This window comes from Thamnophis sirtalis, unplaced genomic scaffold (assembly GCF_051295495.1).
Source record: "Thamnophis sirtalis isolate CommonGarterSnake01/CBP01778 unplaced genomic scaffold, rThaSir2_p1.2 scaffold_8, whole genome shotgun sequence".
Lineage (NCBI taxonomy): Eukaryota > Metazoa > Chordata > Lepidosauria > Squamata > Natricidae > Thamnophis > Thamnophis sirtalis.
The window spans coordinates 1-25,617 of NW_028261388.1; the positions used below are offsets into that span (position 1 = coordinate 1).

General features: G+C 49.7%; 1 protein-coding gene across 1 annotated transcript; it reads left to right on the forward strand.

The window, feature by feature from the left end:
* The first annotated feature begins 9,744 nt into the window (after positions 1 to 9,744).
* LCMT2 (leucine carboxyl methyltransferase 2) lies at positions 9,745 to 24,822 on the forward strand. Its single transcript, XM_087720904.1, has 13 exons — positions 9,745 to 9,983; positions 10,070 to 10,151; positions 10,226 to 10,412; positions 10,523 to 10,679; positions 11,406 to 11,595; positions 11,688 to 11,795; positions 12,185 to 12,275; positions 13,986 to 14,234; positions 14,337 to 14,567; positions 14,952 to 15,049; positions 16,826 to 17,013; positions 21,760 to 21,895; positions 24,058 to 24,822. The coding sequence occupies exons 1-13, from the start codon at positions 9,778 to 9,780 to the stop codon at positions 24,211 to 24,213; spliced, it is 2,079 nt and encodes a 692-aa protein (XP_087577030.1). The 5' UTR covers positions 9,745 to 9,777; the 3' UTR covers positions 24,214 to 24,822.
* The last annotated feature ends 795 nt before the right edge of the window (positions 24,823 to 25,617 follow it).

Genomic DNA, 25,617 nt, shown 5'->3' on the forward strand with positions numbered 1-25,617 from the left:
TAACCCTAACCCTAACCCTAACCCTAACCCTACCCTAACCCTTAACCCTAACCCTAACCCTAACCCTAACCCTAACCCTAACCCTAACCCTAACCCTAACCCTAACCCTAACCCTAACCCTAACCCTAACCCTAACCCTAACCCTAACCCTAACCCTAACCCTAACCCTAACCCTAACCCTAACCCTAACCCTAACCCTAACCCTAACCCTAACCCTAACCCTAACCCTAACCCTAACCCTAACCCTAACCCTAACCCTAACCCTAACCCTAACCCTAACCCTAACCCTAACCCTAACCCTAACCCTAACCCTAACCCTAACCCTAACCCTAACCCTAACCCTAACCCTAACCCTAACCCTAACCCTAACCCTAACCCTAACCCTAACCCTAACCCTAACCCTAACCCTAACCCTAACCCTAACCCTAACCCTAACCCTAACCCTAACCCTAACCCTAACCCTAACCCTAACCCTAACCCTAACCCTAACCCTAACCCTAACCCTAACCCTAACCCTAACCCTAACCCTAACCCTAACCCTAACCCTAACCCTAACCCTAACCCTAACCCTAACCCTAACCCTAACCCTAACCCTAACCCTAACCCTAACCCTAACCCTAACCCTAACCCTAACCCTAACCCTAACCCTAACCCTAACCCTAACCCTAACCCTAACCCTAACCCTAACCCTAACCCTAACCCTAACCCTAACCCTAACCCTAACCCTAACCCTAACCCTAACACTAACCCTAACACTAACCCTAACACTAACCCTAACACTAACCCTAACACTAACCCTAACCCTAACCCTAACACTAACCCTAACCCTAACACTAACCCTAACACTAACCCTAACACTAACCCTAACACTAACACTAACACTAACCCTAACACTAACACTAACACTAACCCTAACACTAACACTAACACTAACACTACACTAACACGCACCCTAACACGCACCCTAACACGCACCCTAACACGCACCCTAACACGCACCCTAACACGCACCCTAACACGCACCCTAACCCTAACCCTAACCCTAACACGCACCCTAACCCTAACACGCACCCTAACCCTAACACGCACCCTAACCCTAACACGCACCCTAACCCTAACCCTAACACGCACCCTAACCCTAACACGCACCCTAACCCTAACCCTAACACGCACCCTAACCCTAACACGCACCCTAACCCTAACCCTAACACGCACCCTAACCCTAACCCTAACACGCACCCTAACCCTAACCCTAACCCTAACCCTAACCCTAACCCTAACCCTAACACGCACCCTAACCCTAACCCTAACCCTAACCCTAACCCTAACCCTAACACGCACCCTAACCCTAACACGCACCCTAACCCTAACACGCACCCTAACACGCACCCTAACACGCACCCTAACACGCACCCTAACACGCACCCTAACCCTAACCCTAACACGCACCCTAACCCTAACACGCACCCTAACCCTAACCCTAACCCTAACACGCACCCTAACACGCACCCTAACACGCACCCTAACACGCACCCTAACACGCACCCTAACACGCACCCTAACACGCACCCTAACACGCACCCTAACACGCACCCTACACCCCCTAAACCCTAAACCCCCTAAACCCTGTGGTTTGAGGAAATGATACACAAACACATAGATTTTAAACCAGAGGTCTTTTTATTGGGAATTACACCAGAAATCTATAACAAAGACTTAAAATATTTTATTGTAAAGGTTCTACCAGCAGCTAAAATTGTATTTGCAAAAAACTAGAAAAATGAAACAATACCGAAATAAGAAGTTATTCGAAAAATAATGGAGTGTGCTGAAATGAGTAAATTGACATTTGAAATTGGAGATCAAGAAGACGAGCCATTTTATAAGATATGGGATTTGTTTTATCAGTGGCTCGGGGGAAAAAACCTGGAATTGAAAAATATTTTACTTATGTTTTAATTGAAGGAGCTAAGTGATAATAAAATTATGCTGTGAAATAATTAACAATGATACACATATGAATTGAATACTTTAGAACTTTTTGTTTTTGTTTTAAAATGGATAAGGATAACAATGAATTTATTTATACTTGATAGAGGATTGGTGATATAATGTATAACCCTAAGAATATATTATAAAGATATGTTGTTGATGAATAATTTTAATAAGGAAGTAATTAAAAATATGCAGTGACTATTTAGAATACCTTGTTGAAAAACGAAGGAATTACATCTTTGTTTGAAGGTTTGATGTACAAGGACGATAATGAACATAAACATACTCGATAGTTGATTGGTGGGATTATACGTAATTGAAAAGAGTGATATACTAATATAAAGGGTTAGTAAATCTCTTTCGTATCGGGATCTATGATTATATAAAGGTATATTATTATTAAACAGACAATCAGGAATGTAAGGGAATTAGGTTTATTGAAAAAAGATATTAATTGTAATTGAATATATGTTGTACAATGAAAGTGAGGCATTTAGTTAGATGAAAAATCTGTGATTGTAAATGTAATTGAGAATATGGATGCAAAAACACTTGTAACCAAACGACATGCTGTATGTAATGGATGAGATCATCCTTTTTATATTGTTTTTTGTTTAAAAATAAAAAAGATTGCAAAAAAAATGTATGTTTTAGATACATTTATCCAATTCGTGCCTGTTTTTATACATATATGGTTTTTGCCGTAATAAACCTCATGTTGCCAATAGTATCTGTCAGGCTTCTTGGCTAAATGTAGCAGTGGATAATTAATGAAACCAATGATTTACCTTTGATGTCTTCAGTTTTGACTGATTTTACTCAGTGAGTGCCTCTGAAATAAATAAAAAATCAATATCACCAAATGTCCACCTGGTGCTCAAAGATTAGAAAACTAATTCAAGAATTTGACAAAGGAGCTTTTATGTGCTTTATCGGATCAGTGCAAAAGGTAAGATACAATGAATTGGAATGTTGTGCCCTTGAGAATACCTCAGACCACGTTTTTCTACTGTTCCCAAAGATAGGGCCTCCAGCCCCTGGAGTTTCTCTTACTCTCCAAGAACAGGAACTTAACGTTGCCTCAGGCCCTGGGAGTTTACCTTCCAGCAAGAAACTTAGGTCAGTTCCTGGACCTGAAGCAATTTTAGTTAATAACCTCAGGCTCCGCCAATATTTTATTTTACTCCCTAAATACTTGGCTAAAAAACAGTTCAGCGCCCAGAAGTTTGCCTCGTTTCCCTGAGGGAAAAACACTTTTCCTGGGACTGAGTGAGCCATAGGTGAGCTGTGGTAATTTGGAGTCCTTTAAATAAGATGCAGAGATATTGCCTCAGCCATTTCTGGCGTTTTGCTCCTAAGCGTAGTTTACTCCTAAGAGTATTTTTACTCCTAAAAACTAACTTTTAAGAACTAAAATTACCACAGGTGCTATGCCTCCGCTAGAATTACCTCAGGAGGCAAGAGGCTACGGCACCGTCCGAGGCACCGGAGACACGTGGTGGCGTCGACTGCTCCTGCTTCTGCAACGTGCTCATTTTCTAAAATGTCCCCCTCGGAGGTGGGGTGGGTGGGTGTTAGAAGTCAATCAGCCAATCCGAGGGAGGGATTTCCGAAGCAGCCAATCGATGTAAATGAATGTGGTTAAAAAATATGAGCGCGAAAGAGAGTGCCGAAGGGGCATTTCCAAAGGGCAACGTACCATTAAAAAGATTTCAATGCAATAGCACCTGCGATATCCGTACGAAACGCTTCCCTGCTCTTCTTGAAAGATAAAAATTTTAAGGGCTGCTGCTCCTTCTTTCGCCACGAGGTGGCGCTGTTGTTTGTAAACTCACCTGCGATAGACAAACTGCTCTGGAATTCTCCAAATCCATAGAGCTTCTTCTGTTGCTTTGTGCCTTTTGCATTTTCTTGTTCTACGTGTGAAAATCGAAGTTTCATGAGCTGTAGGCTGTAATCATCACAATTATGACACATCACGGCTTGAACTATCTTGCTTTGCGTGTAATGAGTCTATGTCGTATATTAGTTTCACCTTTTAAGTCGCATTACTGAAATAACCCTAGGAGTTTACCCTGGGAGTTTATCTTCCAGCAAGAAACTTAGGTCAGTTCCTGGACCTGAAGCAATTTTAGTTAACTTTTGCCTTTAGTTTGTTGAAATAAATGTCCTTCTGGGTTCGGCTCCAAGTGGGGAAAAAGACACTGGAGACATGGAGGCTGCTTGGAAAGATGGTTTATTGATGGACAGGACCACGTGGCTTGAGTCCTGAACAGAAAAGGGGATCACATGCTTCAATGTTGGTGGAGAAGAAGAGAAGGGAAGGGAGGAAGAGAAGCCTAGTCCCTGATTTTATCCCCTCTCTGGCCTTTGATCTTGATCTTGTATTCTGACTGATTGTCAGACTCCCATGGGGCCATGCAGGGACAACTCTCTAGGCTGCGTTTTGAATCCAGGTTTGGTTGAGTTCTCAGATACCATGTGGTCAGTTGAGTAAAGGGCCAATATTATCGTGCTTTAATCCCATTCCCCCTGGAGCTGAAGGGGAGAACTCTTTATTATGTAAAGGGACTAGCTTGGCCTTCTTAATGGCCCATTGACAAAGTGGGGATGGGCAGGAAGCTACAGGCAGCTATTCTGTCTCTTAAAACGTGTGTCTTTATTTTCACATCCAGAGAAATATTCTGCCTTTTCAATATTTGTTAGCATATTTCATTTTTCTGGGTTGGGTGATAACTTCCTACAGGAGGAAAACTCCTGACCCCGTGCTCAGAAAAATGGGTGCTTTGGAAGCCAAATTCTTTTGGACCCCAAATTGAAAAACCCATGAGGGGACTCGATTCGGGGTGGAAATTTCATGCTTAAAAATCATATTTCTTACTGTTTTTTTACACTGTTGTCTGTAAACTCACTTGGAATAGGCAAACTGCTCTGGAATTCTCCAAACCGAAATCTTCCTTTGCATTGTGCCTTTTGCATTTTTTGGTTCTACGTGTGAAACTCCAAAAAGTTTCAGGAGCTGTAAGCCATAATCATCACAATTATGACACATCATGGCTTGAACTGTGTTGCTTTGTGTGTAATGAGTCTATCTCATATATTAGTTTCACCTTTTAAGTTGCATTACTGAAATAAATGAACTTTGGCATGATATTCTAATTTTTCGAGCTTCACCTGTACTAGCAGAAATCGTGTGGATGTGTTGCACATTGTATTTCTTGCTCTTTTTTAAAATCAAGCATTTGGTACCCAGAGGAGGAAAACTCACATGGTCACAAAAAGGGCTGCTTTGGAGGCCCGATTTTTTTTAGGCCAAATTGAAAAACCCATGAGGGGACGCCATGCTGTTCTTAAAAAACAAGCTTTTTGCACTCAGAGGAGAGGAGTAAAAGTACTGACCCTGCGGTCAGAAACATGGGTGTTTTGGAGCCAAAACATTTTTGGAGCCCCAAAAATGATTGCCTATGTATAAGGTGACCAGATTTTCAGATTGGTAAAGAGGGATACCTTTGACCGGGGGGGGGGGGGGGGGGCTTGATTAAAAATATTATACAAAGCAACAAAATTTTTCATACAACACAAAAATAGTATTGCAATATTTTTTTTATTTCAACATAACTACAATTTACAAATATAAATTGTAACTGTTGCCAAACATCAAAATTTTGATCATGTGACCATGAGGATGCTGCAATGGTCGCTAAGTGTGAAAATGATCACTAAGTGTGAAAAATGGTCATCAGTCACTTTTTTCAATGCCATTGTAACTTTGGTCACTATACCACTTTTCTTGCCACAGTCCTTAAGTGAATAACTGCAGCTGATAAGTTAGTAACATAAGTGAATCTGGTTTCCCAAATTGCCTTTGTCAACAGGCAATTAAAATGACCCCAGGACACTGAAACTATCATAAATATAAATCTGTTGCCAAACATCAAAATTTTGATCGCGTGACCATGAGGATGCTGCAATGGTCGCTAAGTGTGCAAATGGTCGCTAAGTGTAAAAAATGGTCATCAGTCACTTTTTTCAATGCCATTGTAACTTTGGTCACTATACCACCTTTCTTGCCACAGTTCTTAAGTGAATAACTGCGGCTGGTATTTTGTATTTTGGATAGAATCTTTTTTTAAATAGCCTAAGACAATTTAAAAAAAGAATCCACACAGAACAAATTGAAGTAAAACATTTCAAACTATTCTTTCTATGCACAATATATTTCAAAGTATTGTGCATAGAATTTTTAAACATGGTTTCACTTCAATTTATTTTGGATAGATTCTTTTTTTAAATAGTCTAAGACTATTTAAAAAAAAGAATCCATACAAAATTTTAAAAAATCCTATGCACAATAAATAAAATATTATTTTAAAATACATTAAAAAAATAAAAGAAAAAAACCCAGCTCACTTACCAGGCACAAGTGAGCGTTCCAAGTCAACCCAGAATGATGTAGATGTTAATACAAAGAATTGAGCAAATTGAAATGGTGAAATTAGTCAGGGAAATATTTTTCAAAGAAACTTTGCCACCATTTTTTCTACACAAGCAGCCTCCAACCTCCGTGCCCCTCCCCTCCAGAAAATCCAGGAAGTAACACTCACGACCTCTCTAGCCAAGTGTTTCCTGCAGCTCTATGGTACTTGGTCATTTTTTCTTATATAATGAGGTAAAAGGGGCGCGCAGGGGGTCCGTTTTGTTGCTTTAACGTTTTAATATCTTCAATGAAAGTACTGAGACAGAGAGAGAGAGAGGTTAGACAGGGTGTCTTTTGTCTTGCCCCGGTTAGGATTTCTTAAGCAAATCCACTGGGCTTTCACCATGAAGCCAGAAAATTGGGACTTTTTTAGAATGGCCTGGGACACGGGACAAATTGTTATAAAGCATGATTGTCCCACTGAAATCTGGTCACCTTACCTATGTAGCATGAAACCCTCAACCTTCCAAATAAAAAGTGAGTGTTTTCCCCACTAGACTGCCCTGCTGTTACTTAGGAATTGTAGCGATGAAGGCACCTTAAAGCAACAAACGGAATCCTACGATGCTAATTTGTGTAAATGAATCCCCGTGCGGTAATAAAAAATATGAGCCAGAAAGAGAGTGCCAAAGGTGTGTTTCCGAAAACGTACCGTTAAAAAGATTTCAATTTAAGGGCTGCTGTTCCTTCTTTCGCCACGAGACGGCGATGTTGTCTATAAACCCACCTGCGATAGGCAAACTGCTCTGAAATTCTCCAAACCGATAAAGCTCTTCCCTTAAGTTGTGGCTTTTGAAATTTATTGCTCTATTAGCAGAAATCATGCAGATATGTTGCGTACTGTATTTCTTGCTCTTTTTAAAAATCAAGCTTTGGGGGACTTTGGAGGCCAAAGTTTTTTGGAGGCCAAATTGAAAAAACCCATTGGGGGACTTCATTGGGAGGGGAGAGATTTCATGCTTAAACATTACATTTCTTGCTGTTTTTTTTTTTAAATCAAGCTTTCATCACCCACAGGAGGAAAATTCCTTACCCCGTGGTCACAAAAAGGGGTGCTTTGGAGGCCCGATTTTTTGGGAGCCAAGATGGCAAATAATTCCCTACCTAACTGTTCAGGTTTCCAGAGAGATGTTGGTCATATCACCTGCTTTTGGCTCTTTCCAAGTGGTGAAAAAAGGCCTTCCAGATAAACCCAAAACTCCAGCATTCAGGCGTTTTGGTCGTAACTGTGAAAAACGGTCATGAAGTCCCTTTTCCCAGTCTCATAACTGTTGTAAGTCGAGGACATTCCACCCCAAGATCAAACCAAAGGACAGCAAATGTTTTAATCTAACCCTAACCCTAACCCCTAACCCCAACCCCCAACCCTCAACCTCACCCTAACCCCTAACCCTCACCCTACCCCTCACCCTCACCCTCACCCTACCCCTCACCCTCACCCTACCCCTCACCCTCACCCTACCCCTCACCCTACCCCTCACCCTCACCCTACCCCTCACCCTCACCCTACCCCTCACCCTACCCCTCACCCTCACCCTACCCCTCACCCTCACCCTACCCCTCACCCTACCCCTCACCCTACCCCTCACCCTACCCTTCACCCTACCCCTCACCCTGACCCTGACCCTAACCCTAACCCTAACCCAACCCTAACCCAACCCCCACCCCACCCGACCCCGACCCCAACCCTAACCCTAACAACATTAACAACCCTGACCCTGACCCTGACCCCGAACCCGACCCGAACCCCCAACCCCCCCAACCCAAAACCCCAAAAAACCCCAAACCCCCAACCCTAACCCTAACCCTACCCCTCACCCTACCCCTCACCCTCACCCTACCCCTCACCCTCACCCTACCCCTCACCCTACCCCTCACCCTCACCCTACCCCTCACCCTCACCCTACCCCTCACCCTACCCCTCACCCTACCCCTCACCCTACCCCTCACCCTACCCCTCACCCTGACCCTGACCCTAACCCTAACCCTAACCCAACCCTAACCCAACCCCCACCCCACCCGACCCCGACCCCAACCCTAACCCTAACAACATTAACAACCCTGACCCTGACCCTGACCCCGAACCCGACCCGAACCCCCAACCCCCCCAACCCAAAACCCCAAAAAACCCCAAACCCCCAACCCTCACCCTAGACCCTGACCCTGGCCCTGGCCCTGGCCCTGGCCCTGGCCCTGGCCCTGGCCCTGGCCCTAGCCCTAGCCCTAACGTTAACCCTCACGTTAACCCTCACACTAACCCTCACACTAACCCTAAAAACACTAAAAACACTAAAAACACTAAAAACACTAAAAACACTAAAAACACTAAAAACACTAAAAACACTAAACACTAAACCTAAACACTAAACACTAAACACTGACCCTGACCCTGACCCAGAACCCCTCGCCCCCGGACCCCGACCCTGACCACGACCCCGACCGGTTAGGGGGCAGGAGCGTCTTGAGGGTAGATTCAGCCTCCGCAGAAGGAAATGTGTGATGGACGGGAAGGAGGCGGCAGTGGAGAGGGAATTGCGGCGGTGGCGGCTCGTGCCTCAGTTTGGATGGGTGCGTTGCATCCTTTTTGCTGTGTGGTCTGGCAGGCGCTGGGGCTGCTCCTGGTGGTTGCCTCCTCTTTCCCTGAGGGGAGAACGGAGCGCTTCAATCTCCCGGAAACTGCAGCCCTCCTCGCTTATTGGTGTCTATCCGGGACTTGTATTTGAAGCTCTGAGTGCGTAAGGCAGGCGGCGAGTTCTTCATAACTTGCTAATATCACTGCAGACTATTGGATAGTAAGGGGGGAAGTATAAAGCATATAAAGTAATTGATAGTATGGAAAATGTGGATAGAGGGAAGTTTTGATCCTTTCCCCATAGAATCTCATCCACTGAACTTGAATACAAGTAGTTCTCAACTTACTATATATATTATATAGTTATATATTATGTAACACTTTTAATTAAGCGGGTACCTTGAATAAACATAACTTTGAGATTCAAATAACACTGATTTCGTTGTTCTCTTGGGTGACATCCGTGAAAAAAATCCAGGTGCTCAGACATGAAAATGTGTCGCTCAAACACTGTACTTTTCCGCACACGCTGAAAAAAAATTAGAGGGAACATTGCTCCGCACCACGCGGGCCCAACCTAAGCAAGCAGCTCCGGGAAGGCCGCCCCCGGGCTGTGCGGAGAGGGAGGGCGGGGGAAAGGGCGGAGAGGGAGGCGGTTCGCATAGGGAGGGGACCGGAAACCGGTCTGTGCGGGGAGGGCGAGAGAGGCCACCTCCGCCTGGCAGCTGAGCACATGGGGAGGCGGCGAGGGCGGGAGCGGCGGGGGGGCGCCCGGGACCCGCGGGAGTCCCCTCCTCGCCCCTCCCCGAGGGTGAGCGGCACCGGCGACAGCAGCGCCGCCAGCAAGAGGTCCGCCGCCGCCCTGGGCTACACATCGGACCGCTTCGTGCTGCAACTGTTGCCCCGGGGAGGCCCGCGCCGCGCCCCCGCCATCCACCGGTGAGGGAGGGGCGCGCGGGTCTCCTCCGCGGGGGAAGCGGGGGACGGACGGACACCGCCGCTCACGCTCTTCTCTCCCCCCGCAGGGGCTACCACGTGAGGGCCCGAGCGGTGGAGCGGAGCCTGCGGGCGTTCCTGACGGGCACCCGGGGCCACCCGCGCAGGCAGGCAAGTTGGCGCCCTCCCTCCCCCTCCCTCCCCCCGCAGCGCCCCCTGACCGCCCCCCTCCCCGCTTTCCGCAGGTGCTGTCCCTGGGCGCCGGCTGGGATTCGCGCTTCTTCTGCCTGAAGGAGGCGGCGCTGCTGGCCGGGAGCGGCGGGCGGTTTTTCGAGGTGGACCTGCCGGAGGTGGCCTCCCGCAAAGCGGCCCTCATCGCCGGCTCGGCGGAGCTAAACGCCTTGGCGGGCGGCGGCGTCCGCGAGGGTCCCGGTGGGTACTTGGAGGAGGAGGAGGAGGAGGAGGCGAGGGAGGAGGCAGGGAGGGGAGGGAGCCGCCTGGGCCGGCACCGAGCGCCTTCTTCCCTCCCCCCCCCCCCGCAGGGAGCCTGAAGTACTCCGGGGACGATTACCGGCTGCTGGGCGTGGATCTCTCCCGACTGGCCCAGCTGGAGGGGGCCCTGCGTGGCGCCGGCCTGGACCCCGCGGCGCCCACCCTGATCCTGGCGGAGATGGTCCTGCCCTACATGGAGGTCGAGAGGTTCGTGCTTCGCTCGGCCCCGCCGGGGCGCCTGGGACGGCGGCGTTTACGTTAAACCGCAGCAGACCGAGGCTTTCCGAGGTCAGGGCGCCGGAGTCGTCCCTCTTGGTTCCTCTTCCTCCGCGTCCTGGATTGAGCCTCCTTTGGAAGCAGCGTTTTTGCTGTACCTTCTTTTGGTTCTTGCATTTCGCCGAGTTGGTCAGCCAGGCGGCTGACCGAGTCCTTGTCCCTTTGAGCTACAAAGGAGAACCCAGCCGAATGTTCATACCTGAGAGCCCTACCATAATATTTTGAGCTTGGAGCCATTACTTTGCTCCCTGCATCAATTACTGCTGAAAGTGGCAGCTAGCCACCTCGAAATTGAATAGGAGCAGACTGGAAGCCCTCTGGTTGCTGCCTGGCAAGGTCAAAATGAGACAGAGCACAACTCTCCTTAAAAAACAGTTTTCTGTTGTGGCAGCTGTTTTGGATCCATGGGTCCTTCTGCTCCCCCTTTAATCCTGCTGCATCATCTTGGGGGACATTCAAAAGGAACTATTTCCAAGCTTTGCCAGGTGGGATCGAGGTCTCAGATCCATCTCCAGCTTTGAACTGGGCAAATGTGAATGGACCGGAAGCTTCTGACGGCTTAGACTGGGGGGGGGGGGGGCAGATGGCTCCCGTCCAGTTCGATGGTCTTGGCTCTTCTTCTTTGGTGTACTTCCCCTTCTTTCTTGTTCGTTCCAGGTCAGATGCTCTGATTCAGTGGGCAGCTGGGCACTTTCTGAAGGCCTGGTTCATTTTGTACGAGCAGATTCACCCCAGCGACCCTTTTGGCCGTATCATGCAAAACCACTTCAGCCGCCTGCAGTCTCCGCTCCGCTCTCTGACCTCCTACCCAGACTGCAAGGCTCAACAGATGCGCTTTCTGCAGAGGGTGGGTGTGAGCCTTGGACTGGTGAAAGGGAGGCCGGAGGGGGCCAACGGGATGGCTGTGCCTCGGTCTTAATGCCACGGCCTTCTCTTTAGGGCTGGACGGAATGCCACATCATGGACATGAACGAGTTCTACAGGAGCTCTGTGCCTGGAGAAGAGCAGAAGAGGATTCAAGCTCTGGAGCCCTTTGACGAATTTGAGGTTGGTCTGCCCTGGTGTGTGCAGGATGTGGAGAGGGAGGCGAGGTGGCTTGCAGGCAGCCACAAGGCCAAGAGATTCTTTCTGTGTGGCCAGCGCGGAAATAGGGTGGGATGGCGGCAGAAGAGTCTTCTCATCTGGTGCAACCAAAATATGATATACAGGACACTGGTGAAATCTTAAAATAGGACATAAAATAATTCCTACTTGTAGAACTAAAGCGATTGCATTTGAGCGTGCAACAATATGACATTGAGCTTATCATAGAAGCGCATAAGGCGTTTCTAACCTTTGTTGGCTGCCAGTCTATTTCCTCAAGTCCTGGGAATGGTCCAATGGGTAGAGGGGTTTGTTGTGATTGAGAGCCTACGGCGACCTCTCTGTTCTTCCAGGAATGGCACCTGAAGTGCTCCCATTATTTCATCCTGGCCGCATCTAAGGGAGAGGACTCCTCTGCACCTCCCGTCTTTCCCAGGGTGGAAGGTAAAAGCCCAGCGTCTCCTCTGCCCTGGGTGCCATTCATGACTTGGTGGGATGTTTTCCTCCTCCTGTCTCGTCTCCCTGACCGCTGCAGAGTTGCACGAGGGCTGATGGAGGCCTGCAGGGCTAAATAGAACCAAAGTTGCATTAGCTCTGCTAGCTCCTAAAGCAGTTCTATTCAGAGAAGTAGCTTCAGAGGAGCTTTCCTTTTGTCCTCTTGGCCATACAGATTTCCTGAAGGATTTCCTGTTTAATCATTGCATGATACCAGAGGCTGTGCAAGGTGGGCTGTCCTCTCCTAGGCAGCTCTCTGTGTTTTTTAGATCTTCCATTGAAAATCCCTTCGCTTAAAAAGAAATTAAAATGATGCCCCCAAAATGGTTCCTGCTCAGGAGCGACCTCTGCCATGGATTAATTCCTATTTATACGGAATGCCAAGATTGTAGGTTTCTAAGCAGAGTTTACAAAGGGCTGGAGCGGTTTGTTTATTAAACCTCACTGTCCTCTGGGCAGCTGACCACATGCCAAAGTACGTTAGAATGTTAATGCGTTAAAACACCAAGAATTAACATTTTGAAAGTTTGAAAGCTAAGTTTCCCAACAGTGCTTTTGAGTGTGAGGTTAATAGACTCCTAGGATCGGAAGGGGCCTCCCTTGCCCAGTTCAGGCCATCCCAAAGGAGGAATGGCTCTCCAGCCGCCCCTTGAGAATCTCCCATGAAGCGGCATCCACAACTTCGGGGGGGCTTTCTTGGCTCTCCCTCCTCTTTGGATTCTCCCCACCCCCGGCCGGTTCCTGTCTTAGCCTCGGTCGTTTTGGAGAATTAAGTCCCTTCCTGTCCTGGAAGACCAGTCCCGTGCCTCCCTCGGCCTTCCCTCCTTTCAGCTGAATGTTCTTCCCAGGAAGCCCTGAACAGCTCAGCTCCTTTACCTTCGGCTCAGCCCCCACCCAGCCACCCTTGCAGGCTGAAGGGAATCCCTGGGGTGCCGGGAGGGAAGGGATGGGACGTGGAGGGGGCATTGTGAGGGCGGTGGGAGGCTAGGAGGGTCCCCGGGCACCTTCAGCAAAGGCAGTTTTGTTCATCCAGCATTGGGAGCTTAAGCAGCTGTCCCCTTTCTTTTGCTTATGGTACCTTTTAAGAACTTTGGGGACTATATAATAACATCGTTTTATTTCTTTCTGCTTATCAAAAACTGCCCAGGACACTAATCAAAGAAGGCAGGGAAAGCGCCTTCCCCAAGTACAAGCCTGGATTTAGTGCAGGAGACAGAAGAAAAAGAAGCTTCACCTGGGGTTCAACCTGCGGCATTTGCTTCCACGGGCATGGCAGGGGGGTGGGGAGGGCTGAGCCAGGGAGGGGGGGGTGGCTCACCAAAGACTCCACATTCCCTTGGGGGGAGGGGGAGTGTGCCTCCAAACGATGGAGAGACAAGGTGGGGGGCTCCCAGGAGATACTTGGCTGGCCACAGACCGCTCAGCCAAGAGGAGCCCAGCCTGATGCAGAGGGCCTTCCTTGCCCTGCTTAAATTCAAGAGGGTCCACGGCTTTTGGAAAGATTCGTCACCTAAGGAAGCGGAGGCTGTGCGGGAATCTTTTCCTACAGAAGCAGCCTTTCCCAAGGCACCTTCGCCTGGAGGAGAGAGGCTCCCTGCTGCCTGGCCTGCTGCCTTTCGCTGCTGGAGTGACGTGGCTCTTTCTTTCTCTGCTTCGCAGCTCCCCGGGCTCATCGAGCCCCTCGCTTTGCTGGGACTGTGGCCGCATCCTCCTGTGGGGCAGCGGCTGGCCTGAAGCGCTATGGTCACTGCTCGGTGCTCCTCGCCCCAGGCGTCATTCTAACCACCGGTGGCTTCGGGGACCATGGTGGGCGCCACTGCCGCCTGACTGAGCTGCATATTCTGCTCAAGCAGCAGGACGGTTGGAGAAGCGACAAGGTCAGACTGGCCGAGCTAGAAATGTCTTGGGGTAAGCGACAGGGATGGCCGGGGGGGGGGGGGGAGACGCAACCCTTGGTGCAGGCAAGCTGCCCCTCCCTGGCTGCGAGAGCTTTCTCCTCTCCTCCTGCAGACGGGCGGCTTTTCCACACCGTGAACGTTCTGCGCTCAGGCTGGGCTGTCGTCCTTGGGGGCCGCAAATCCCCAGTGAGCCTTGCTCTGCCCCCCCTTCGCTTAAAGGGGCTGGCAGATGCCGATCCTTTCAGCCCCAGCAACCCTGTCCTTGAGCTCAATCCGCTGCCACCTGTCGAGGGCCTCTCCGTGCCCCGCTGGAGACACACCGCCACAGAAGTCACGCATGAAGGTAGGAAGGGAAAGCTCACCCCCCCACACCCCCGGGGGGGGAGGGAAGAGGCAGGGAACGGCACCGATGAAGCCCGGCTGCTCTTCCGAGGCCGGTTGGAGGCTCCTGGGACTCACTCCCCGCTGCTCCTGGGCCTTGGGCTCAGCACCCCCAGTTCATCAAACACCCGGGCAGTAAGGCCTTTTGCCAGCCATTCGAAGAAGAGTTGTGTGACCCGCTGTGCAAATGTCGCAGATTCTCCTCAAAACAAAGCCCAGGGGCTCAGGGGTCCTTTGGCTTCCTGGAAGGGGCTCTTACCCCCCAGCGGGCCTGAGGTGTATCGGGTGCCAGGGGGGGGGGGAGGAGGAGAGAGGGGAGGGGCCTGACCTTCTGCTCTCTTTCTAGGACAGGCTTACCTCTTCATCTACGGAGGCTGCAGTTCTGGGCAGTTGGTACTCACCGATTGGCACTTCCTGCATTTGGAGGGGCTCCGCTGTCAGCAGGTGCGGATGGGTTGAGGCCTCCTTGGGCCCCTTCGGGAGCCTGCCCTGCAAGAGCCCTTTAGGCCCTGTTTCTTTGTTGGCTGTGGGGGTCAGATGGAGAGCCCTGGGAGATGGGTGGGTTGCGCCTGGATTTGAAGGTTGGCCTCAGTCTCATCCCTTGCACCAGCCGAAGAGTGCCAAGAGCTCATCCGAAGAACCTGGGACCCCAGGGGACTCCTTTGTGGCTTCTCTTTTACTCCTTGGCAGAAGTAGTAGCCAACCTGCTTAAACTCTGGCCAAGTAAAACACCTTAGGAGACTTAAACTCATAGGAACTTAGAGTTGTAAGGACTTGCGTCCAGCCCCCTGACCGGCAGAAATCCTTAGGCCATCCCAGAACTTCCCGTGCTGGAGGCCCCGCATTTCCACGTAGTGACTCCTCGAGAACTCTTGTGGTGAGGATTGGACCTTTCTCCATAAGGCTTCCATCCAGCGGGCTCTTGTCCTGCCCTGGGGGTCCCATGGAGAAGATGTGCCCAGCCTCTTCCCTGGGAAGCCCTTCAAGGAGGGGAAGGCAGCGGTTTTGTGCAGACCGAGGTGTGTACATGGGTGACCTCTCCTGCGGGAGATGCCTGGACTGCTAATATGCTTCTAGACGTAATTCCAGGCGTTGATTGCCACCTTTAAAGCCCTTCATGGCTTGGACCAGGTTATCCTAGGGACCACATTCACTCGACCCACCAAGAGTTAGGTTTCATGAAGGACCAGAGATTGTGGGTGGCTTCTGGCCCAGCTGTCCAACCATCCATCACACGTTCCCTCATTTGGTGAAGAAAAAGGCAGTGGCCAGATGATGCCTTGGCCAGCTGACCTCGTCATGTCCAAAACAGCTGTAAGGTTTGCCTACCATGACCTGTTTTTTAACAAAAGCACTGCAGGCTGCCAGCCATCGCCTTGGTCCTTTCGAAAGGCCTGTGAACCCCTGCCTGGTTATCTTTTCCAGGACTTTGGCTGGTTGGCTGTTCCGTTGCCTCCTGAGAGACAGGAGTAACACCGGCCCTTCGCCAGGCTCCTGGTTCTCTACTGCCCCCCGGGGGGGGGGGGGGGCACTTGGATTCTTGGGAGAAGGAAACTCTCTTCTTTTTAACAAACCTGGTGAGATTTTGCCATTAGTTGGCCGCTTTTGTTTCCCCTCCAGATTGATGCAGCTCTTGCAGCGTCTCCTGGGTGGGTGAGCTGAGCCCTCCAGCCCTCTTTGGAAGGCTGGAGGTTTCGTGAGGGCTTCGTTACCTGTTTCACGTCGTGCTTTTTGGTCAGAAGAGGAAGCAGTTGACAATATTGTTGTCATCCCCTCTGTACACACAATCTTTTTCAGTTTGTTATTAGCCAAATCCTGATTTCAGCGCAAGAGAGGGGAGCGTGTTCCGTGTGGAAGCGAACCCACGCTTGTGTGTGACCATCAGCTAGGAAATAAGCGCCCTGGGTTGGCACAGAAGGCTGCTTGGAGAAGGGGGGGGGCATTTTTCGTAACGTTGCTTACTAGGGGGAAAAAATGCATTACACATATGTGCAAAAGGCAGTGAAAACTGAGCTCTGGGAGAAGCTCTCTCTCTCTCGGGCAGGCGCTTCTTTCCAGGGAGGGGCCCTTCGCTTTGGCTGGGCAAGAAAGGCTGCCAGCTCCTGCCTTGCTCCTGGGTCTGGATTGGGCTTCTCTGCTGCTGCTGCTGCTGCTGCTGCGTATCTCACTCACGCAGACACTCTGGGCAGTCATGCCTCCCCTCTGCTCCCCCCTTCTCAGATTCCAGTGGAGGGTCCTGTTCCGGCCGGCCGTCACTCGCACAGTGCCTGCAGCTGGGCAGGAGGGGTGCTCATCGCCGGCGGCCTGGCATCCTCTGAGCAGCTGCTGGGCAGCCTCTTGCTTCTGAAGCCAGCCGGGAGAGGCTTCCAGTGGCATTCTCTGGAGACCTGCCCCCCGCTCACACCCAGGTAAGTAAGCCATGCCTCCCCCCCCGTCCCCCCAGCCCAGTCGGCATGTAACAGTTGCCGGGCTTTTAGCTTCTCTGGCCAAACTGAGCCCCCTCCTCTCAGGGAGTTCATGCCGGCCATTGGCTGCTCAGACTCGCTTTATCAGCCCAGGGCCTCCGAAGGGGACTTTCTCTCTTGAACTTTCTGTCAAACAGCTGCAATTGCTCTGTAGGAAGAATCCCCACGGCATTCTCTCTCCTCTGGGACTAACTTAAAAATAAGTGTTTGCGCTCTTTAGCAGGAAAGCAAAGGGTACCCGAGAAGAGGCCGTGTTCGCCTGGTCTTGCTGCCTCTCCTCCTCCTCCTCCTGCTCCTCCACTTGCGCCTTCTTGGCTGCCTGGAGTGGAGGGAGGATCCCTGCCCAGCGCAGAGCTTCATGGAAGACCAGCCTCTAAGGTCTCCTCCAACCTTGGGAGTTTATGGGTGAGCGGAGCTGAACTGGCCGGCCTGTCAGCCTTCTTGATGCTCCAGATAAAAGGTCTGGAGGACAAATGAGAGCCCTTATGCTTCTCAGGATGTTTAGCACAGCATGGCTGAAAAACAAAAATAAGAGATCCCAGAAGAAACCAGCATGGTTGCCTAAAGAACTGGTAAACTGAAAGACAAGAAGAACAGACGTGAAAAGAGGGATACATAAGACAGAAGAACAGCATATAACCCGAAGCTGCAAAGATGAAGTCAGGAAAGCTGAGGCTCGGATTGAACTAAGGCTTGCAACAAATACGTCTAATTTAATTTGAAAAAGATTTCAATGTGTTAAAAAAACAAGAAAAAAGGAAATGCATTGGTCCATTAACGAGGGAAGATGGGTGGGGGAAGGGGGGGTGACAGGCAGCTCCAAAACTATGGAATTTGGGGAGTGAGGTGGAGGGGCTGTTTTCTTTCATTGCCCTGGCTAGGTAACCTCATCAGTGCTAGTCAGGAGTGCTGCTTGCTGTCAGTTTATATTTTGGGGTCTTGCCTGTCTGGGGGGAGGGGGGGGAGTGTCTTAGGCCTTAGGGATTCTGTGGCTGGGCTGTTTACTGACAGCAGTTTCTTGATTTGGGGTTTTGCTTGCTAGATTGTTGGTCTGAAGTTGACCTTGGAGTTAATCTCTGCTGACCTGAGAGCACTGAACACCGGTGGAAGAGGTGCTGGAGTCCTTTTGTTCCCCTTTGATTGTCTCTTATCTATAGACGTCTCTATTGATGGCTGATTTGTCAGCGTGCCAGACTTCTAGAAATTCCCTGGCATTTTTGTATTTGGCCTAGGATTGACACGTTTTGACAATTGAAACTGTAGTTAAATCTGTCTATATGTTATGAAATTAAAGAATTTCCGTCATGTCTTCTGACTGCCAGTTGGTGTTCATGGATACGTTCTGCCAGTCGTCTGCCTGTTTCCCCTACATCGTACAGTTCTTGCGTTGTATGCTGTAGCTGGCTCCTGTTTTTTCTTCCGGTTTTCCTAGTATGTTTTGAAGGGCTTCGGTTGGCTCGTGTGCTACGCTGATTCCATGTGGTGGTAGTGGTCTGTTGGTGGTTTCTGAAATATTCTTGATGCATGGCAATGTAATTCTTTCTGGGTTTTGTGTTGGTTGTGCGACAGTGAGGGTTGAGTGGTCAGGGACTTTTTGATAAAGCTGCGTGGGTGTTCATTTGGTTGGAGTGTGTCGTACAGGGCCTCCGTTTCCTTTTTCTGCTGTTCCAGTTGCTGCAGTGTGTTTGGGCACATTTAAATAAAGTCTTTGCTTCTCTTGTGGGAGGTTGGGTTGTTACACCTGGTTAGTGTGGGTGGGTTTTCCGTAGACTTGCGTTTCTAGTTTGCCATTTTGGTCTCTGCTGATCAGGATGTCCAGGGAGTTGTTGTTCTTTTCTTTTCTAGTAAACTGGATTGCTTTGAAAACGTTAATTGATGGTTTTGTGGGTATTCTCTAATTGGTCTTTAAAATGGTGAAGGTGTCATCTACATATCCGATCCACATTTTCCATTGTATTTGTGGAAGTGCTGTGGCTTCTAGACATTATGGAATATGGAATGTGAAACTGGAATATATGGAATTCAGTGGTGAGAAAATTAAGGCGCTACACTTAGGCAGGAAAAACAAAATCCAGAGATGTAGAATTAGTGGTACCTGGCTCAGCAGCAGCAACTATGAGATGCATCTAGGAGTCCTAGTGGACAGTCACTTGTGGCTCCTGCCGAAAAAGCCAAGACGGTCCTAGGCTGCACTAACAGAGGGATAGAATCAAGATCATGTGAAATGTTAGTATCGCTGTATAATGCCTTGGTGAGGCCACATCCAGCTTTGGTCACCCTGATGTAAAAAAGATGTTGAGAGTCTGGAAAGAGTGCAGAGAAGAGCAACAAAGACACTTAGGGGACCGGAGGAATGATTGCTGGAATTGGGGATGTCTACTTTGATGAAAGGAAGGATTGGGGTGACATGATAGCATATATGATAATGATACATGATAAAATATTTGAGGGGTTGCCACAAAGAAGGAGAGGGGATGTCAACTTGTTCTCCAAAGCACCTGAAGGCAGGACAAGAACCCATGGATGGAAACTAATCAAGGAGAGAAACAGCCTAGAAAAAAAAAATAAAAAAAAATCCACACAGAACAATTAATCAGTGGAACAGCTTATCTTCAGGAGTTGTGGGTGCTCCATCACTGGAGGTTTTTAAGAAGCGACTGAACAGCTTGAACTGTCTGAAATTCTAGGGGGTTTCCCTCTTGAGCATGGTGCTGGACTAGAAGACCTCCAAGGTCTGACACTGTTATTCTGTTAAAAGACAGAATAGGAATACAAGTCAAAAGAGGCAAGAAAATGATAAGAAAACAGATATCAATTTTAGGTGAGTTCCAACCACCAGGACCAGGAGGATTGCATCTCACAGTCCTGAAGGAACTGGCAGATGTGATTTGGAACCATTGAACCATGTCTTTCAGAGATCCTGGAGCATCGGGGAACTACCAGAGGATTGTAAAAGAGTTGATGCGATTCCATTCTTCAAAAAGGGGAAAAGGTGGATCCAGGAAACTACAGACCAATCAGCCTGACGTCAAGATCCTGGAAAAAATAAGCAGTGGATCTGCAAACACTTAGAAACAAGCAAAGCTATTACTAGAAGCTGACATGGGATTTGGCCAAAACAGATCATGCTAGACGAAGCATCCCAAGGTTCCTTTTAACTCTGTTATCCTGTAAGTGTGAGGACTGCTCATAGGTCATTTTTTTTCATTTTAACTTCAAATGGTCACTAAATGAATGGGTGTAACTCAAGGATTACCTGTACAATACAGAGCCAGAGTAGGAAAGTCAGCACTGAGGCAAACAGCAACGGATCTCCCAAGGTGTAAAACATATCTTTATCCACTACAATCCATCTTAATATACTCACTCTGCACATTTCAGGGGGATGTAACAATATTTAGGAAGATGAAACTTGTGGAAAAAGCATGAATCTTATACCAGCCAGGAAAAATGACAAAAACTCAGCCTTCCAGCACAGGTAAAAGACGGGCTGTTTGGCACACCTAGGCCACATCTTCTGGGTCCTTGTTCCTACTTGATTTGCCCTTCGCTTCAGGTCCAGGAAGAGCAGGAGTCCAGCCAGCTCTGCCCCCCGGGAAGAAGAAAGCTGATGGGAAAGTGCCAGGAGTCCAGGCACATGGTGGGAGGGGGCTGGATAAAGTAATTTCGCTTCCTCTTTTCTCTTAGAGGATTCGGCAGAATGACAACATGCTGAACTCTGATGCCCAAATTTGGACATTATTACAGTTGTATTCCCTATTTGGAAGCGGATGTGGGGCAATTTGTTTTCTTCCGTTTTCACAAACGTTGTCATTTCACAGTATTTCCATCAGAATTAGCAGTTGGATTCTTAGATGCTGGGCCTCCCTCCCGTCACCTTCCCGGCCATTCCTTCTCTGCTGGATACGGCACATCGATCTTGAACGGAATATTATCTGAACAGTTTTTGTTCTGGCTGGATGTCTTAATCACTTTTGCAAACAAATAAAACTTTTTATTACAGCTTCTTTCATTCAGCTGCTCAAATTTGGATGCCCTCCCAGGTTTGGACAAGCTCCTCCTTTACCGGGCCTTATCCAAGGACCACTGAGCTCCCAGAAAATCCAAGGGTCTCTGGACGCTCCTCTTCAGCACATGTTCACCTTGGCAGAAGAAAAGGAGGAGCGTGCCCCCACCCTCCCCTGCTCTGCTCCTGCCCCTTTCAGTGGAGAGCAGCAGCAAGATCCAGTGGGAGCCGCTAGCTAACTTTGCCCCGGCTCAGTCCTGGTTCAGAAGAATCTCTTTGGAGGGAGCTGCTTGCCCGAGAGGAGAGGAGCCAGTGTGTCCTGGATGGAACTACGGGGCTGCCTTCCGAGGCTCTTTCCGAGAGAGGAAGAAGAGCACCTGGCATTGTTTTCTGGGCCCAGGAAGCTTCCGGAGTCCTCCAGACTTTGGAAAGTCCTGAGGACAGATGTAGCCAGAGGTGTGAAGAGCTGCTCTCTGGTGCCCAGCAGGAGGCGGCAGATCCTGGCAGTGATGACTCAAGTTCTCAGGATTTTTCGGATGGGCGATGGGCACCCAAGCTGGAGGCGAAGAATCCCTTCTCTCTTGCCGGGCGTCTATTGTCGATGTTCCCTGCCTGGGGAAGCTGGAACTAGCCCAGCACTACTAGAGGACTAACGTTCCCTCTCTTTCGTGTTTTCCACCCAGGTATTCACACACGGCTCACGTGCACCGCGGGAAGCTGTTGCTCGTGGGTGGGGTCTGGCTCAACCCTCCTTCGGTGCCTGGCGTTGCCGTGATAGACCTGGCGACAAGGGCTTTAGCGGAGTATCACATTGACACGGTGAGTTGAAACTTTGAGGCAATTGGCCTTGGGGTTCTCTTTGGCTCTTCTCCCCATGGAGGAGGCGAAGCACCCGTAGCCAGGGTCAGGGGCAGGAGAGGCATTGAATATTGATTAATATTTCCTCCTGAAATATTACCCGGTTCATTAGCTCAGTTGTCTTCCAAGGAAGATGGTGGGTGCAGTTGCCAGAGCATCAGCAAGTATCCTTGGATGCGGTTCTTCCGGCTCCAGAGAGATACATTTATTTGTGGAAGAAAGGTGTTCCCAGGCCAAGCTCAGTCCTGCCCTTGTTTTGTTCTTCACAACTGCTGGAGGAATACAAGCCCTTTCTCCTTAGAGCCATAAGAGTAGCTGGCATTAGGAGTTGTCAAGAGCCTCGCTACAGATGCAATTTTGAACTGATAAATCACATGTCCGGGAACAGACATCTGAAAAGAATTGGGTGGGGGGGGGCACTGTGGTTTCTGCCTCAAATCCAGAAGTTGTTGAAATTCATTATTTTTTCATTAATCTACACTCAGTACTCCATAATGGCAAAGTGAAAACAGAATTTTAGACATGTCTGTACATGTATTAAAAATAAAAGGCTGAAATGTCACATAAGTATTCAGACTTGAAATTTAACTCAGGTGCCTCCTCCCAGTTCTCTTGAGCATTGCTGACATCTTGATTGGAGGTGGACCTGTGGCGAGTTAAATTGATTGGACGTGATTTGAAAAGGACTCGCAGCTGACAAGGGAGACTCTAGCAGAGCAAAAGCTACTGAAGGTTCCTGAGAGCACAGTGGCCTCCGTAATTCTCAAATGGAAGAAGTTTGGCACAACCAGGACTCTTTGAAGAGCTGGTCACCCAGTCAAACTGAGCAATCGGGAGAAGGGCCTTAGTAACAGAGATGACCAAGAACCTGATGGTCCCTCTGAATGGGCTCCAGAGATTCTGGTGCGCAGATGGGACAGAGTTCCAGGAGGACAGCCATCACTGCAGCCGTCCACCGGTCTGGCCTTTATGGCAGGGTGGCTAGACGGAAGCCTCCCTTCGGTGCGAAACGCATGAAAGCCCACTTGGAGTTTACAAAGACGCACCTGAAGGACTCTCAGATTGCCAGGAACAAGATTCTCTGGTTGGATGAAACCAGGACTGAACTATTTGGCCTCAATTCTAAACGTTACGTCCGGAGGAAACCAGGCACCGCTGATTGACAGCCCAATATCATCCCATTAGTGACGCTTGGGGTTTGCAATATCACGCTGTGGGGGTGTTTTTCAGCTGCAGGGACTGGGAGGCCGGTCAGGGTTGAGGGAAGACTGAATGGAGCAAAGTACAGGGACATCCTCCATGAAAACCTGTTCCTCAGCGCTCGGCACCTCAGACTTTCCAACATGACAAGGATGCTGAGCACGCAGCCAAGGCAACAGAGTAGTGGCTTAGGGACAACTGGGAATGTCCTAGAGTGGCCCAGCCAGAGCCCTAGCTGGAACCTTATTGGACATCTCTGAAGGGACTTGAAAATGGCTGCCCACCGACAGTCACCATCCAACCTGACTTAGCTTGAGAGGGTTTGCAAGGAAGAATGGCGGAAAATCCCCCAATCCAGGTGTGCAAAGCTTGTACTGAGTGTAGATGAGAGAGAAAATAAATGTCAACAACTGTAGAATTGGGCTGCAGCATAACAAAATCGACAAAAAGCGAAGGGAGTCTGAGTACTTTCCGAATGCCCTGTAATTTACCAGATGAGGAAGAGGCAAGATTTGTATCGCTCAGATACCCCCGTGAGCAGCTCCAGAATTTGCCCAGAGCTGCCAGGGGCAGAGGCAGCAGGAGCTCAGAAAGGTACGAAGAAGGAGGCAAGGCTGGAGAAGGGGGACCCTGGGGAGGGGAGGGGGCTGGCTCCTGTGTGCTGGGCAGGAGGAGGAGGAGGAGAAGCAGGGAAGCTTGGCAGGAAGTGCTGTGATGTCCCTGGGTTTTCTTGGGGTCTTCATGACAGGGGGAGACTATGGTCCTGATTCACATTTGCTGTAGCATCTAACCAGGAGCCCACTTGCCCACCACTTGCCTCTTAATGCCCACCCTTAAGGGGCAACGAGGCAGAAGGTAGATTTGTCTTTGTTCTCAGCTGCCTGGTTCCTAAAGTTGCCTCTTGTGGCTTTCTTCTGCTGCAGACATTTCTGGAGTGGCCCCTGATGTTACACAACCACAGCAGTGTCATCATACCCGACACGGAGGAGATGATTCTTACTGGAGGGGGCGGAAACTGCTTCTCCTTTGGGACTCATCTGAACTGGTCGCCTATCCGCCTGGATCTGAGCAGCATCTGAAGGGGCGGGCTTTGACATATTGCAGCCCAAGAGGACAGCAGGGCCGAAGCAGACTGGGTGATGCAGTGGACTGGACTCCTTGCACTCAAGAACATTCCCCCCCATCCCCCCACCCCCCGGTCATTGGACACGGGCAGCCTGTGGCAAGAGAGCTGTGCTCCTGCTCTGCAGAGCAGATGTTCCACTGGTGGCCCCCGGCCTCAGGGGGAAGGAGCCCAGGTGTAGGAGGCCACCTGCCCTAAAACTCTCAGCCCCGGCTCCTTTGCTGCCTCCCGGACAGTGGCCCCTGTCAGCAGGAGGGTCCAGTAGGCTTCCGGGGGATTGTTATCGTTTCCTTCCTACACCTCCTCCTGTGCCAGCCTCCTCATGCAGCGTTTTCTAGTGATCTCAGCCGGTCGGAGAGAGCAACACTGAGCAAAGGGGGTTTGTTCCCAGCAGCAAAAAGCAAAGCCTGTTCTCATTCCAGTGATGGACGTCTATCGCACAGGCCATTCCGGGTTCACTTCTGAGCCTCTGGGTTATATACCCTAAATAATTGTAACGACCTCCTCCTAAGTAGGTAGCACTATTCATTTAATAATAGCATCACAAATACAATATTTCGTTATATTTGAAGGGGTCAGTGACAAAAATACATTACAGCAGTATATTCTGTTAAAAAAAAAGTTGGGAGGGAAGCTGGAGCCTGAAGAACATGAACCAGCCCGCAATGCTTAAGCTCTCCTGCTATGTGGCAGCTGTTGCTGCTGGGATTCAGGGAAGAAGCTCCTTGGCTTTCCTCCTCTTCTCCGCCCATCCTTATTTTTGCAGCCTGGCAAGGGTCCCCACGAGGCCAAAGGCAGGGACAGCCTCCATCTTGGGCAGGAGTGGAGTCTCTAAATCTGTTTTATTGTTCAAAGAACGTGGTGGCCACTAGGTGGGGCTGTTTCTCAGCTGAAGTCAAAAGGACTTGGGGGGGGGGGAAGCCGCTTGGAGGACTCAAAAGGGCTGGATTTCTGCCTCCCAGAACCGCTGATTGGATCCCCTTTCTAGCCACCAGGATGCTGAGTTTTGAGCTCAGCTACAGACTGCTGGTCAGCTCCCCAGGAGGCCCTGACTGGGATCTTGTTGCCCACCAGTCCCCATTCAGCTGACCTCTTTCCAGCCTGGAACGCTCTGCAAAACTCTCTAGATCCTGCAGTTCCAGCTGATCACGGTTCAGCATGTTGTGCAAACAAACCTGGTTGGGAGGGCCTTGTTCTGCCTCCTTGGCCTCACCAGCTTTTCCTTTGGAAAGAAGGTCATCTCCTCCTCGGTGAAGTTTGCAGACTGCCTCCTTTGGCGGCACAGCTCCCTCAGCCCCCTGCTTCCTGCTCTCGCTTCTCCTCAAAAGGTGCTTCTGGCCCAAACGGTCCCCTGTTCACC

Bases quoted from the DNA above. Each gene is read 5' to 3' on its own strand.
- LCMT2 (XM_087720904.1), top strand. From the start codon at position 9,778: ATGGGGAGGCGGCGAGGGCGGGAGCGGCGGGGGGGCGCCCGGGACCCG. The intron at 14,568-14,951 runs GTAGGAAGGGAA...CTCTCTTTCTAG, and splicing joins CACAGAAGTCACGCATGAAG to GACAGGCTTACCTCTTCATC. The intron at 21,896-24,057 runs GTGAGTTGAAAC...CTTCTGCTGCAG, and splicing joins CGGAGTATCACATTGACACG to ACATTTCTGGAGTGGCCCCT.